General features: G+C 51.1%; 1 protein-coding gene across 2 annotated transcripts; it reads right to left on the minus strand.

Moving 5' to 3' along the window:
• Positions 1-269: 269 nt before the first annotated feature.
• On the minus strand, positions 270-10,755 carry ST6GALNAC4 (ST6 N-acetylgalactosaminide alpha-2,6-sialyltransferase 4). Of its 2 annotated transcripts, XM_004375703.3 has the most exons (6): positions 10,619-10,755; positions 10,084-10,170; positions 6,724-6,909; positions 3,947-4,359; positions 1,773-1,880; positions 270-518 (listed from the first exon to the last, which is right to left on the minus strand). In XM_004375703.3, exons 2-6 carry the CDS (start codon positions 10,093-10,095, stop codon positions 329-331), a joined length of 909 nt encoding a protein of 302 aa, XP_004375760.1. In that variant the 5' UTR covers positions 10,096-10,170; positions 10,619-10,755; the 3' UTR covers positions 270-328. The 2 variants fall into 2 exon arrangements, with proteins under 2 accessions (XP_004375760.1, XP_023586536.1); XM_023730768.1 differs by lacking the exons at positions 10,084-10,170; positions 10,619-10,755 and having other exon boundaries at positions 329-518; positions 3,947-5,997; positions 6,724-6,856.
• Positions 10,756-15,244: the final 4,489 nt, after the last annotated feature.

A 15,244-nucleotide genomic window follows, 5' to 3' on the forward strand; every position in this document is an offset into this window, starting at 1 on the left:
GTCATGATGCTGGTGAGTAGGGGCCATTAGCCCCAGGGGCAAAGGCCACTTGACAGACCTGGGGGCGAGATGAACCCCAAAATGAAGATTCGGATCCCGCAGGGGGCAGAGAGGGGAGGAGGGTGGAAAGGCCGCCGTGGCTCCCCTCAACTCCCGCTAAAGTCGTGAAGCTGGAGATGGCTCCAAGTGTCCCCAGCAGGGGGCAGGAAGAGACCCTCTGTCTGCCCTGCATCTGGCAGGAGGTAGGATCCACAAATTAAAAGTTTTTGGTGGAGTGTGTTGGCTTCAATGGAATAGAGGCCTGACGAAGGCATGGTGGCCAGCAGGGCTACTGGGCCCACCAGGACGGGTGGGCGAACACAATGGGCCTCTTCTTGGCCCAGCGGGAGAAGATGGCCTTCTCGGTGATGAAGCGGTGGGCGCTGCGGGGGGCCCGCTCGTGCGCCAGGTACATCTGACACTCGTCCAACCGGCCCTTCTCAAAGTAGTGGTAAGGCACCGAGGGGTGGCTCTCCTCTCTGCAGGGTGGGAACAGGGCTGAGGGAGTCAGGCACCAGAACCCACCTGCCTCTCCCCAGACCCTGTCCCCCACCATGACTACCCCTCATCAGGTACTCTGGGCCCACAGAACCCAGTGCCTGGGCCTGGGGGAGGCCAGGACAGGTAGGGGAGAAGCAAGCAGCCTACAGATCCAAAAGGCCAGAGTCCGAGCCCCGGCGCCACCTCTTGCGAGCTGGATGACTCTGGGCAGGAGATGTACTCCCTGTGAGCCTCAATAGTCCATCTGTAAAATGTGGATGGTAATAGCCATCTTCCAGGGTGAGTGCATAAGTCAAAAAGATGAGGACTGCAAAGCACCTTGCTGGTGAGGGAGCCCCTCACTCTGGCGGCCTGGAGCTGCCAGCCCTGCACACCCACCTACCCGTCAGACCATGCGTGCCAGCAGTCTAGCCAGTGCTGTGCAGGGGCACACAGCTCCTGCCATCACACCCACCAGCTCAACAAACAAGTTCCAGAGAGAACAGAGCATGAAAACGTGGGATCTCTTCTGAACTTGTTAATCACAAAAAATATTGAATTATAATAATATAACAATACGACAAAATAATAATTTGAACTAGTCTGAAATATAATATTAAGTGATATTTAAAAGAATAATAGTAAATATTAATAGTTTTAGTATAAATATTACATAAAAGTAAATATTAAAAGTAATAACTCATAAGTAATCTATAACTGATATATATATATAGGTCCCAGTGCTGGTGCTGTGTCAAGCACTTTGGTGGATTATTCATTGTTTAATAAATGTTTCAAGGAGTCCCTGTATGCTGTAAAGAGTTAACGTGCTTGGCTGCTAACCGAAAGGTTGCAGATTGAGTCCATCCAGAGGTACCTCCGAAAAAAGGCCTGGCGATCTGCTTCTGAAAAATCAGCCATTGAAAACCCTATGGAGCACAGTTCTACTCTGACATACTTAGGGTCGCCAGGAGTCGGAATCAACTTGACGGCAACTGGTTACTGGTTAAATGTTTCAACAACCTTCTGAGGAAGGTGCTATTCTTTTCTCTATTTTACGAATGAGGAAATTGAGGCTCAGGAGGTGGCGTGATCAGACCAAGGCCACACACAGCAGAGCTGGGATTGGTATCCAAGCCTGTTCCAGAGGCTGAGCTCTCTCCCACCGCCCCATGACCCACACCTTGGCCACCCACCATGAAGCCCACACAGCCTCACCACCCTTCTCCCGCTCCTGGCCTGGCCGGCCTGACCTGCAGTAGCTGTCGCTGACCATTCCATAGACAACGATCTCCTCGCACAGCTCCAGGGCGAGGATCATGGTGAACCAGCCGGTGCTGAGAAAGGAGCCTGACTGCCTCCTGCAGGAGAGGGGACACTGTCAGCCACCTGTACAACATGGAGCAAGGGTCCTGGCCTCAGCTCGCTCACAACCCAGGGTCATTCACTTTGACCTCTACAGAAGGGACCCTGGGAGGGGACAGAGCCAGCCTGAGGCCACCAGCAGGCAAGAGAAGAAGCTGCAAGCAAACCAAGGACTGTTCAACTCCTCCCCACCCAAGCAGGGCTTAAACCAAGCTATGCTTTGAGCGAACCTCCAGGGCAATGGGTGTGGGGGCCCTGGCCACATCCTCTCCACATCAAAGGGATGAGGCTTGGGGTGACAGTAGGAGGCAGCAGAACACAATGGGGAGTGTGTGTGCAGTCAACCTTTAACCTCTCTGAGCCTCAGAGACCCATCTGTGAAATGGGGATAATTATAGGTCCTACTCATGGGGTGGCTCATTCATTCAAATAACTTGACACCAACCAGGCCCTCTGCTGGCCCTGAACCTGCCACACCTGGTGCAGGGCCAGTTGAGACAAATATATTAGCAAGACAACGTCAGAGGGTGACAACTGTTGGGAAGACAAGATAACATGGCAATGGGCTAAAAAATGTCAGGGCAGGAGGAGATCCTTCAGATGGGCTGGTCAGGGAGTGCTTCTCTGATGAGGTGACATTTCATCCAGACCTGAATGGCAAGAAGAACCAGCCACAGAAAAATGTGGGGGAAGAACATTCCAGATAGAGGGACTGGCATGTGCAGAGGCCCACAGGTGGGGACAAGTGTGGTTATCTGAGGAAGCCCAGATGGCCAATATGACTGAAGCAGAGTGAGCGAAGGAGAAACAAGGTCCCAGGACCAGGGAGGGCCTGATCATGCAGGGCTTGTGGGCCGGGGAGGAGAAGGGTGGTGAATCCAGACTTTACTCTCCATGTGATGAGAAGCTGCTGTAGGTTTGAGGGCAGGTAACTGATGGGATGGAATTCACTGGGGCAGCTGGAGGAGCTCAGACTGCAGGGGCAACAGTGGCTGCAGGGAGACCAGAGAGGGGACTGCTGCAGGGGGCATTGTCATGGATTGAATTGTGCCCCCCAAAATATCTGTCAACTTGGCTAGGTCATGATTCCCAGTATTGTATAATTGTGTAATCTGATGTGATTTCCTTATGTGTTGTAAACTCTATCACCATGATGAGGTTATACTGATGACGTCCAGAAGATTGGATAGTGTCTAAAGCCAATCTCTTTTGAGATATAAAAGAGGGAAGCGAGCAGAGACACATGGGAACCTCATACCACCAAGAAAGCAGTGCCAGGAGCAGAGCGTGTCCTTTGGACCTGAGGTTCCTGCACAGAGAAGCTCCCAGACCAAGGGAAAATCGATGACACAGACCTTCCTCCAGAGCCAACAGAGAAGACGAAGCCTTCCCCTGGAGCTGACACCCTGAATTTGGACTTGTAGCCTACTGGACTGTGAGAAAATAAACTTCTCTTTGTTAAAGTCATCCATTTGTGGTATTTCTGTTAGAGCAGCACTAGATGACTAAGACAGGCATGGAGAGAGATTCAAGAGCCAGTAGGATGACTACAGTAGCAGGTGATGGAACAAGGGAGTTAGAGGAAAAGTCCCACAAGTTTTTGGCTGAAAAGCTGGCAGTTCTATTTCCTAAGCTGGGGAGGCTGAGGGAGGAGCAGGTGTGTGGAAGAGGGGGACAACGGGCATTAAGAGTGTTCTTTGGGATGTGAAATGAAGTGAAATCTTGAGTGCAGAGTGCTTAACCTAGTGCCTGGAGCATGAAGAAGGCTGCTATTTTGTGTTACTTCCATAATCTGGAAGAGATGTCAGATCTCAGAGCATCCCCTCCTGAGGGAAGTGTTCCCTGACACCCCTGATCATGTGCTCACAGGCCAAATGCCCCTCACCGCCATTTGGGATTCAACATCTGTGTGATAACTCCATGAATGACAGTCGCTCTGTCTCCTGCTCCCCAGTAGAGGACAGGACCACACCGCCTCCATCACTACTGTCCCCCCAGGCCCCGATCCTTGATACACAAGAAGCTCCTGGAGAAGGCTGGGCCCCAACTGCCCCAGACTCACCGGTTCTTGCCTGTTTCGTCCTGGAAGAGCTGGTCACAGTACGCCATCATGCGCTCGGTGAAGGTGTACACCTGCAGGCCTGGGTACATTTGGGTGAGATGCAGAAGCGTGCGGTAGGTACGGCCGCCGAGCGCCCGGTCCATATGCCTGCCCTGGCCCCACACCACATACAGCGTGTCGCGGGCCTGCTGAAAGTAGTGTGAGTAATTGCGCAGCAGCAGCGGCACGCTCGTGTGCGAGATCACGCGCAGGGTGCTGCGCCGGCCCACGTCTGCCTCGAAGCCCATTGTGGGCGCCTGGTTCATACGCAGCACGCACTCGGCTCCGTCGATCTTGGTGCCCAGGCCCGAGCCCAGCATCTGGCCAGAACTGGACACCACAGCACAGCTGCGGCATGGTTCCCGGACCAGTGGCTGCAGGGGGTGGTAGAGACAGAGGCATGGGCACACAGGTTCCACCCACCTGCTCCTCCACCCAGTAACACCCACTGACCTCCCTGAATCCTTGTATCAGCTCTAAGTATTGCTGTCAAACCATTTTGCAAATAAGAAAATGGAGGCTGGGAAGGTGAAGTGACTTTCCCAAGGTCACACTGATATAAAGCTAAGATTCTATATTCAAAGCCTATGCTTCCGTATCAGCCAGGTTCCCTGCCCTTGTCTCTGTTGCTGTCTCTCGGAGTGGACACTGAGGTCCTATCAGTACTCATTTCACGGGTTCCTGATGAAAGTTACACGAGTCAACACATGCAAAGCACTTAGAACGGTGCCTGGCATAGACTGGATGTCATACAAATATTTATTAAGTAAACATGAACCTCAGTTCTTCAGAACCATCCATAGGTCACTACTTCCCGGGCCCAAGCCCACCCACTCTGTGCTCAGTTTATGAGCAGAGCAGGGTCTTCAGTGCCCACAACAGGGCTGGAAATCTCTAGTTCTGAGCTTGAATCTTGGCTTTGCCTCTTCCTAGCTGCATGGCCTGGGGTAAGTCACTTTGCCTCTCTGAGTCTCAATTCCCTCATCTGTAAAATGGGGATGAAAGCAGCATCTCCTTGACCAAGTTGTAAGGATTAAATAAAAAATGTCGGAAGAGTGATCAGCACAGACCTAGGTCACAGTGAGGGCCACCACCCCTCCCCCCTCATTATCCCCCGAGAGGCAGAAGCTGAGTGAGCGAGCCTCAAATATCCACTGCGGGTGAGTGATCAGGGTTCCCAGAGAAAGACTTGCCCCCATCACATGTCTCCATGCCCTTCTGGGGGAATATGGGTTTAAGGAGACCCCATAAAGGATGTGGGGACATTAATCTAGTTAATAAAAAACACACCGTCACATCTTACTCAGGGAAATTTCATATCTGACATAACGTTGATTTAAGAACACGTAGGCCCAGGCGCACAATGGTTAAGCACTTGGCTGCTAACTGGAAGGCTCCACAGGAGAAAGGACCTGGCAATCTCTTCCCATAAAGATTACAGCCTATGAAATCCTATGGAGCAGTTCTACTCTGTCATATAGGGTTGCTAAGAGTTGGAATCAACTCAACAGCACCTAACAACCACAGGCTCATTTCCACACCCCAGCAGTAAAGAACAAGACTTTCTCATTCTGCCCTCAGTTTCGGCCTGTCCTGACAATTGAGGGTCACCACCAGTCCCCAGGAGGTTTCTGCTTGTACCCCATGAGGGCTTTAAATTGTATAATTAGTTGTCAACTATAAAAATTGGTTCTGACATTCAAAACCTGGATTTCCAGCTTTTCTTAAAAAAACAGAGGATCTGGTCACCCCAGGCCCTCGTTCTCACGAGGCTCCGAGTGTCTGACATGAACATCAACTGTCCCATGTAGGTGGGACAGGGTCCACCCAGCCTACCTGGCTGTTCATCCCACCTGACCAATCCTGTGGGCATTTGTGTTGATTTGTTTCTTCATCCATGATTTACACAGCACCTGCTCTGAACACTGTGTAAGAATTACCCAGCTGGATCCTCACAGCAGCTCTATAGAGGCAGGAACTGCAACGACCGTCTTTTACAGATGAGGAGGCAACTGAGACACAGAGGGATGAAGACTCAAAATATGCCTCCTCCAAGCCAGGATCCCTGAGCCTACCTCCCTCTGAGACACCCAACTCAAGAGTGGGAGCTTTCTGCACTGTGTGTCCACATGGGATGCCTTTGAGGGTGCTCACTGGATAAACCTACTATGTGGGGCCACTGAAATCAGCATGAGGGGGTAAAGTGCTCCCCACCAGATTGGGCAGAACAAGCGTGGAGAGGTGGGTGCCATGGGGCGAGGGCCGTATCTGACTTGTCACCCCTGGGTCCAGCATCCCTATCTCCCCGTGAGACAGAGGACTCTGGGGCTGAATGTGGCTTTTATCTATGTCATCTTTCTATCCCCAGCAGCTTGTAGCACAAGGCCCAAAACATCACAGGCGCCACATACATACCTGTTGAATGCATGGATTATGTGTCGACAGATAAATCTAAAGATGTGGAGAACGCACATATCACACCATGATATGACTGTCTGTCTCCCCCACTGGACTGGGAGCTCCAAGCAGGCAGCCATGCTGTCTGACTCCCTTTTTATCCCCAGCCCCCTGCTCAGAGTAACCACACAACATTTGTTAAAGAACTTGAGGCTCAGGGAGGTGACGTGACAGCCAAGGTCAAAGAGCTGGTGAGCCTGGCACAAGCCCAGCTCTCACAGTCCCCCAGAGTTGGGGGAGGAAGAATGCCCTTGGCCAGGCCTGCCCCTCATGTGACTCACCTTCCCATCCGGCACGCTGCTATATCCACTGAAGTGCAGGGGTCCCAGCATGGTGGGCCTGGAGCTGGTGGGGAGGTGGGGTTCCAGGCAGGTGGCCAGGCAGAGGGGCAGGCAGGCCCAGCCACATATTAGGATGTAGACAGCCAAGAAGACCAAGGAGCACAGGATGATGAGCAGGAGCCGACCCTGGGGGAGATAGCAGTCATGGGGGGATGGTCCCCAGGGACCCTAGAAGCCTCAGTAGTGGACTATACCCCAGCCTCATGAGTCCAGACCCCAACTCAGCAGCTCCTAGATATCAGCAGAATCCATGGCCTCTGTTTACCTGGCCTTACTCTGGGTTGCCAAGCTCTAGGCACATGAGGCCCTGGAGATTAGCTCCATCATTATCCCTGTATTCTGGATAAGAAACAGACCTGGGGTGAGGTGTGTGGTTAGGCCACACAGCAAGGAAGTGGCAGCATGGGGCCTCAAATCCAGGCTGTAGAGCCCATGCTCTTAACTCAAACACTGGGTGTGCTGTGCAGCCCTGAGTATGACTCTCATCTTCTCTGGGCCTATTTCTTCCTCCACTAAATGGGAGCATAATGACCGCAGTACAGACTTATTGTGAAAATTGTGGTTGTCTTAGTAATCTAGTGTTGCTATAACAGAAATACCACAAATGGATGGCTTTAACACAAATTTATTTTCTCACAGTTTAGGATGCCAGAGGTCTGAATTCAGGGGAAAGCCTTCTCTCTCTGTCAGCCCTGGAGGAAGCCCTTGTCTCTTCAGATTGTTTCCTGGTTCCTTAGAGATATCCATGTGGATTGGCATCAATCTTCCCCATTTCTGCTTCTTTGGTTTGCTTATTTAATCTGTTTTATATCTCAAAAGAGGTTGACTCAACACACCCCCTACACCTGTGTAAGAATCACTGATTAGAAAATTAATTTGCTATATAAACTTTCACCTAAAGCACAATAAAATGCTAATTAAAAAAAAAAAAAAGATTGTGTAACTATGTCCCTTGTGTCCTTAGTTTGTACAACAGAATTTTCCAGATCTTTAAGTCCTGTTTTCATTATGCACAGCTCATTTTTAAGGCCATTTCTTTCCTCTTGCGTTTTACTATAAGCAGCAAGGAGAAACCAAGCAGCCCCTTTAGGATTTTGCTTAGAAATCTCATCAGCCAGATATTCAAGTTATTCACTTACAAGTTCTACCTTCCACCAAACATTTGACCATAATTCAGACAAGTTCTTTGTCACTGCATAAAAAACATCACCCTTCCTCCACTGTCCAATCACATGTTCATCATTTTCTTTTAAAGCCTCACCAGAAGCACATTTAACGTCCACATTTCTAGCAACAACATATGTATTCTCTAAGACGACAGAAACTTTCTCTATGGCTTTCCTCACTTCCTTCTGAGCCCTCACCAGAACTGCCTTTGACATCCATAATTCTACTAACAGTCTTTTCAAAGCAATCTAGGCTTTTTACTATTAACCCACTGAAAAACCCATTGCCGTCAAGTCGATTCCAACTCACAGTGATCATATAGGACAGAGCAGAACTGCCTCATAGGGTTTCTAAGGAGCGCCTGGTGGATTCGAACTGCCGACCTTTTGATTAGCAGCTGTAGCTCTTAAGCACTATGCCACCAGGGTTTCCTTTTTACTATTAGGCACCTTAAAACTCTTTCAGCCTCTACCCATTACACACTTCCACATTTTAGGTATTTGTTAGAGCAGCACCCCCCTCTCCAGTACCGAATTCTGTCTTAGTTACCTAGTGCTGCTATAACAGAAATACCACAAATGCATGGCTTTAACAAATAGAAATTTATTTCCTCACAGTTTAGGAGGCTAGAAGTCCAAATTAGGGTGCCAGCTCTAGCGGAAGGCTTTCTCTCTCTGTTGGCTCTGGAGGAAGGTCCTTGTCTCTTCAGCTTGTTTCCTAGTTCCTTGGAGATCTCCATGTGGCTTGGCATCAATCTTCCCCCATCTCTGCTTCTTTCTCTTCCGTGTTTAATCTCTTTTTATATCTCAAGAGATTGACTCAAAACATACCTTACACTAATCCTGTTCATTAACATAACAAAGACAATCCGTTCCCAAATGGGATTATAACCACAGGCACAGAGGTTAGGATTTACAACACATACTCTGGGGGGACACAATTCAATCCACAACAGTGCTGAAGTGCTCAGTATACTGTAAAGTGCAGTGCACATCAGGTCAAGAGAGCAGCATGTCCAAAGAGCTAGCAGCTCCTTCAGCCTCTAGCCTGAGGCTGCCCAGCATGGGCCCCCTCACCCATACCCCACCTCCCAGCCAACTCGGTGTTGTCCACTTAGTTGATGATCACGATCTGGGCCAGCTGTCCGATCTGGGTCAGCTGTCCAGGTGAGGAAGGAGGATGACGGAAGAAATGCCGGAGAGGTGTCATTCAAGAGATGGTTTCAATAATTGAAAAGCTGCTGCCCAGAGGTCCCACCTCCAGAAACCATGTGCCAAAGGCTGTTTGAACCAGGAAGCCTTCCTGGCCTGGGGCTGGCCCTGTTGGTCAACTTAGGGAATGCCTTCCACCAACCCTGTGAGAAGGAGGGGCCAACTGGTAGGGAACAGGACCCTGGGTGGGCTGTCATGTTCTGGCACACCCTGGTCACCACCTATGCCTCTCTGGCTCCATGTTTCTCCCAAGACTGCCCAAGGTACAGGTCCTTGAGCAACCCCTCAGAAACCACCTAGCAGCTGGTTGGTGCTCTTTGAAAATCAGAGGTGGGAAAGCAACCCACATCCTAGGCACCACCTACCAGACGCCCACCATTTTCTGCCACAAGCCACATCAGCTTCTAAAAATAAGTCTCCTCTGTGTGGCCAGGTGTGCAAGGGGAGGGAGTTCAGGCCCTGGGGACTCAGGCCCTGCCTGGCACCTGGTCTCCTGCCCATGAGGAACCCAGAAACTTTGGCTCAGGCAGTCAGGGTTGACTACACCCCCAACACCCAGGACTTTCTCCCACCTCGACCAGGGGCTCCTGAGTAAAGACAGGCGCAGCTGCCATCACTGAATTCTCACACCATATCCAGCTCCCTGGGGGCGCCTCACCTGGGTGACCTGGGGAATGCACACAGGAGGTGGGTACTATCACCCCCATTTTACGGGGGTAGGGCACTGAAGCCAAAGAGGGGACACCACTTGCCTGGGGCCACACAGCCAGCCCGGGCAGGGTTGGACTGTGAGGCCAGCCCAGCCTTATCTGTCCAAGAATGTAAAGCTATCAGGGACATTCAGTCCTGGGATGGCAGAGGCTCCTGAGGCTGCTGAAGGCACCCCCAAGTTCCCTGTGAGCCCTGCTCTTCCGCCACTTACCGGAGCCTTCATGCTGCTGCTGCCGCTCAGCAACCCAGGGGCTGCCTTCTTTAGGGCTCGGGACGCGAAGAGGTGGGAGCCGGGCACCTGCCAAGACCCAAAGACTCAGAGCCCAGACGGGGGAGGGCAGGCCAGGTCCCAGCCTCTCAGGAAAACTAAGGCAGGAGAGTTGAGGCCAGAGTCTAAGGCAGATGGTGCCTGGGAATCAAATGCCTTAGAGCCCCCAAACAGTGGGCAGCAACGCCACCATCCTAAAGGCGCTGGAATCGGCGACCTTTAGGATACCTCTAGCCAACCCAACCCCAATTGTGTAGATGGGGAAGAAGAGGCAGAGAAAGGGAACCCTCAGCTCAAGGTCATCCATCAAGTCTGGGGCAGACAAAGCAGGAACTAGGACCCCGGACTCCCACCCCATCCCTCCTAGCCCCCACACGCGCGATGCAATGAGAGGCCTGGGGCGGGGCGGGACGCGGGATTTCCAACCCCCGCCCCTCCCCCCAGTCTCCACTGCTCCCTCCCCCGGCCAGGCGCTAACCAGGCAAGTAGGTTGGGGTGCGCCGGCTGCTGACGATCCACTGCTCTAAACTCCATGGCCCGTGGGCCGGGCGGGCAGGACTGGAAGCCGTAGCCCCAAGGCGGAGGCGGCGCGGCGGCCGCAGCGTTTGGAGACCGAAAACTGAATCTGCGCTGCCGGGGTCAGGGGCGGGCTCTGCGAGGCTGGGGCGGAGCCTGCGCGACTGAAGGCGGGTTCAACTACAAGCTTGGTCTGCGCTGCCGGCAGCAGGACGTGCGTGGCTAGCGGCTAGGCCTCCAGGCTGGAGGCGGGGTCTGCGGGCCAGGAGCCGGGAGCTCCAGCACCTTCACTTCACGTTTTCGGCCCACCCCTATTTCCCCCTGGGGTACCACTGAGGAAAGTGTTGGAAGGTGTTGAAGCTACGGCCCAGTAGCTGTCTAGCCATCAGTACTTGAGTTTCTCCATGTCAGAAATTGGGGGATGGGTAGAGAAATTAAGCTGTGGCTTGGCATTATGCAAGGTCCCTGGGTGGTGTAAAAGGTTTGCCTTTGCCTACTAACCTAAAGGCTTGTGGTTCAAACCCACCCAGTGGCGTCGCAGAAGAAACGCCTGGCGATCTGCTTCAGTAAAGATTACAGCCAAGGAAACCCTATGGAGCAGTACTACTCTGTTACACACAGGGTCACCATGAGTAGGAATCGACTGGAGGACAACATTTTTTTTTTTTTTAAGTGAGGATGATAACAGCATCTGCCTCATAGAAGGAGCAGCTTGTAGCAGTCAGAATTCAAACTCTGGGCAGGGCTCTTATCACCTACTTCCACCTCCCAAAGTCCCTTTGCCAGAGTGTCCACCAAATCCACATCAACCCAGACCAGGGCCCTGGCAGATGCTGAAATGTGTCCTATTTGAAGGCTCAGACAGGGTCCCTCAGGGGTCTCAAACTCAAGCCTTCAGGGGCCAGGGTGGTGGCAGAAAGGATTGAAGAGGGTAGATGTCAGGCAATAGGGAGGGGTGGATCCTGTGGTGAGGCGGAGAGCACATGCCCCACCTAAAAGCTTTTTTAACAAAATGTTGTATGGACCAGACAAGCTCATCCAACCACCCCCTCCACACCTACCTACCTCTGCAGGGCCCTGGCCTGGGAAACCAACCTGCATCCATTCAAGTCTCACCCTATCTGTACCAGGTTTCATTTGAAACTCCATTTTCATTTTTCTCAGAGGCTCAGGTATGGGCACAATGCCAGAGCATCCGTCCATGGCTCAGCAACCTCCCATGGCTCCCTTGCTCCAGGTCCAAAACCAAACCCTCTAGCCGGGTGTCTAGGCTGCATTCCTCTCCCCATACTGCACAAGCAGGGAAGGGGCCCTGCTGCAGCAAACTTGCCCCTGAGGCCTCCTTTAAACACAAACCTTCCACGTCCTCCTAGCCCCAGCCTGGCACACTTCAGAGGCAGTGCTCCAAGCTCACACTCTTCCTGTGACTCTTCACTCACACAAGGCAAGGCACACAGTGAGTCTGCAAGCCAGGGTCCCTCTGGCCTCCTCCAAGTCCTCATCCTTCAAATTTCTCTCCTTATAGACTCAGCCCCAAGGGGACAACAGATTCATTCATCACCCACAATGGCTGGTGAGGTGACAATTCTTTCCCCAGAGAAAAAAATCCCTCCTTGCTAGGGTCACTCAAAGGCAAGGGCATGCCCAAACGGCCTGGCTTCCCAGAGCAGATGATGATCATACATCCACAGTGGAACTGAGACTGGAAAGAACTGCAGCCCCAGATAAAGCTCTTCAGTCTGGTTTTGGCAAAAGCCCACACTTCAACAACTATTGGTCTCTACTTGTCTGGAGCAAAAGAGAATGAAGGAAACCAAAGACTCAGAGAAGGAACTAGTCCACAGGACTAATAGCTCACACGAATCACAGCCTCTTCTAAACTGAGACCAGAAGAACTAGATGGTTCTTGGCTACCACTACCGACTATTCTGACCAGAGACACAATAGAAAGCCCTGGATAGAATGGGAGAAAAATGTAGACCAAAACTCAAATTCCTAAAAAAGGCCAGACCTACTGGACTGATAGAGACTAGAGGAACCCCCAAGACTATTGCCCTAAGATATCCTTTGAATTTGGTACTGAAGGCATTCCTGGAGATCAACTTTCAATCCAAATAATAGGATTGACTTACAAAATAAACAATATCACTGCTGAGTAATGTGCTCCCTTAAACAATCAACTATATGAGACCAAATGAGCAACATTTTCCCAAAAGCAAAGATGAGATGTCAAGGAGGGGAAGGGAAGCTAGATCAATGGAAACAGAACAAACAAAATGGAAATAATGAGAATGCTGACACATTGTGAAAATTGTAACCAATGTCATGGAACAATTTGTATAAAAATGCTAAATGGAAACCTAATTCGTTGTGTAAAATTTCACCTAAAATACGAAAAAAAAAAAGCCCACACTTCTTACTCCAGCCTACAAAGCCCTGCACAATCTGACCCCTGCCTTCCTCTGCATCACCTTCCACCCATCCTGGCCACCCTTCTGACCTCTGAAGCACACTGAATTCATTCCCACCTCAGGGCCTTTGCTCTTGCTGCTTCCTCTACCTGGACTGCTCTAGTCACATGTCTTGTTCCTTCTTGTCATTCAGCTGTCAGCTCAAACATCATCTCCTCCAAGAGGCTCTTGCCAGCTACCCTGTCCAACACTGCATCCTCCATTTTATTTTCTTCATTGCATTTGTTACCCTGTGTATTAACTGGTTTCCTTGTATATGATCCACCCACCACAAGACTCTAAGCTCCACGTGGGAAAAAACAGACCAGACATGTTCTCATGGGCATTTCCAATACCTGCACAGTGTCTGGCACACACTAGGTGCTAGGTAATGTCTGTTGAATAAAAGAATTAGGAAAGTCAGGAGTCCTAGGCCCATGAGATCTTGGATAAGTCACTTCCCTCTCTAGCCTCAGGCTCTGTCTGGTCCCAGTGCCATAGAGGCAAAGGGGGAGATGGGGCTGAGTCATCCCCATCTATGAGAGCAGGTCTCTGGGGCTCTGACTCAGCTTGTCCGATTCAGACCACAGGGACAGCTGAGGCCAGACCCAAGTCCCCGCCTCAAGGCACAGCCACCACTGAGTTTCCATGGAACCTACTACCCAGACTAATGAGCTTAACGCACTTGGTGTTTCCACTTCCTGCTGAGCCAGAACAAGAAATTCTCCCGTGGCTTGTGTCAGCTCAGAGAGGTTGAGTAATTGCCCAGGGTCACTCAGACCATACGAAATCCCAGCAGCCTGCAGCATAAGCCTTCCCTTTCCGCCCCCTTCCCCATCAGCCATTTTTCTTTAGGGATAACTCAAGGCCAATGGCATGCCAGTGCTTGGAACAACTGAGCGGCTTTCCCAAGTTCCTGAGTTGTCCACTCCTGGGCTAAGGGGCATCTGTCAGGCCACACAGCCCCCACCCACAGCACACTGTCCCCTCCCACTCTGCACACTGGCCACAGTGAAATACTTTCTTTCTCTCTAATGCCAGGCTCTCTCTTACCCCAGGACTTGGCTCTACCCTCAACATGGAACCCTCCCAGGGATGTGTCTCACTGGAAGAGGCTGCGTAGGTCTGACTCACTATTATTAGTCCCCATTGCTAACACCCACATTGTCTCATGATCTTGTTTTTCCCTCCCATTCCAGTCTCTATAAAAAGTTTAACATTAACTTATGTTCCTCCTTGGAGGGTAGAAAACAAGTGATAATGATCTAGGAATGAAAAATGGAACAAAACACCCATCTTGGGACAAGAAAACCAGGTGTCGCCAGATAACCCCCAAGAAAAGGTTAACTTATCTGGGATGTGACCACGTCAAGGGGGAACTAACACTAACTTCTAAGACCCATAATCCTGTCCCTATAAAGCCTTCAGCCAATCTCTAGTGCGGAAGACAGGTTTTTGGAGGAATCTATTCCCCTCTGTCTCCTATATATCGATATATAATAAAACTCTTGCTGCTCACCTCACCCCGTCTCACAAGTGGCTATTGCGGCAGGCAGCTCCAATCCGCATTATTGCGGTAACAGCACTCTTCTGGTCTCAGTTTACAGGTGAGAGCCCCCTTCCCCAGCACCACCCATCAAAGCTCCATGAGGCATTGTCATGCCAGGTTGTTTTCGTCACTGTCACCCCAGATAATGAGTTCTGAGAAGGCGGAATTTGTCCATCTTGTTCAACCTCATGTCGCATTGCCCAGCAGAGGGCCTGTCACATGGTAGATGTTCAATATTTATTTAATGAGTTAATGAGGTCAGTTTTCATCCTTTCCATTTTACAGATTAGAACACTGAGGCACAGAGAGGTTTAGCACCTTGCCCTGGTCACACAGCCAGGCCCCAGAGCAGCTCTGGAGGAATAGCCCGCTTGGGTGTGGCCAGACTGGATGGGGTCAGACACCAGGCTGGAGTTTCCTGGAGAAGGGGAGAAGGAGTAATCAGCGCCTTCACAGGCACTTTATGCTTCTACTCCCTGTGATGTCTGTTTGTCCAGGGCATTTGGCCTGACCACCAACCCCTGCCCCATTTCACAGATGAGAAAAGTGAGGCTCTCAGCTCCTCTGGGTTCAGTGTCCCCTGCACAGA

This window comes from Trichechus manatus, unplaced genomic scaffold (assembly GCF_000243295.1).
Source record: "Trichechus manatus latirostris isolate Lorelei unplaced genomic scaffold, TriManLat1.0 scaffold00038, whole genome shotgun sequence".
NCBI classification, from domain to species: Eukaryota; Metazoa; Chordata; class Mammalia; order Sirenia; family Trichechidae; genus Trichechus; species Trichechus manatus.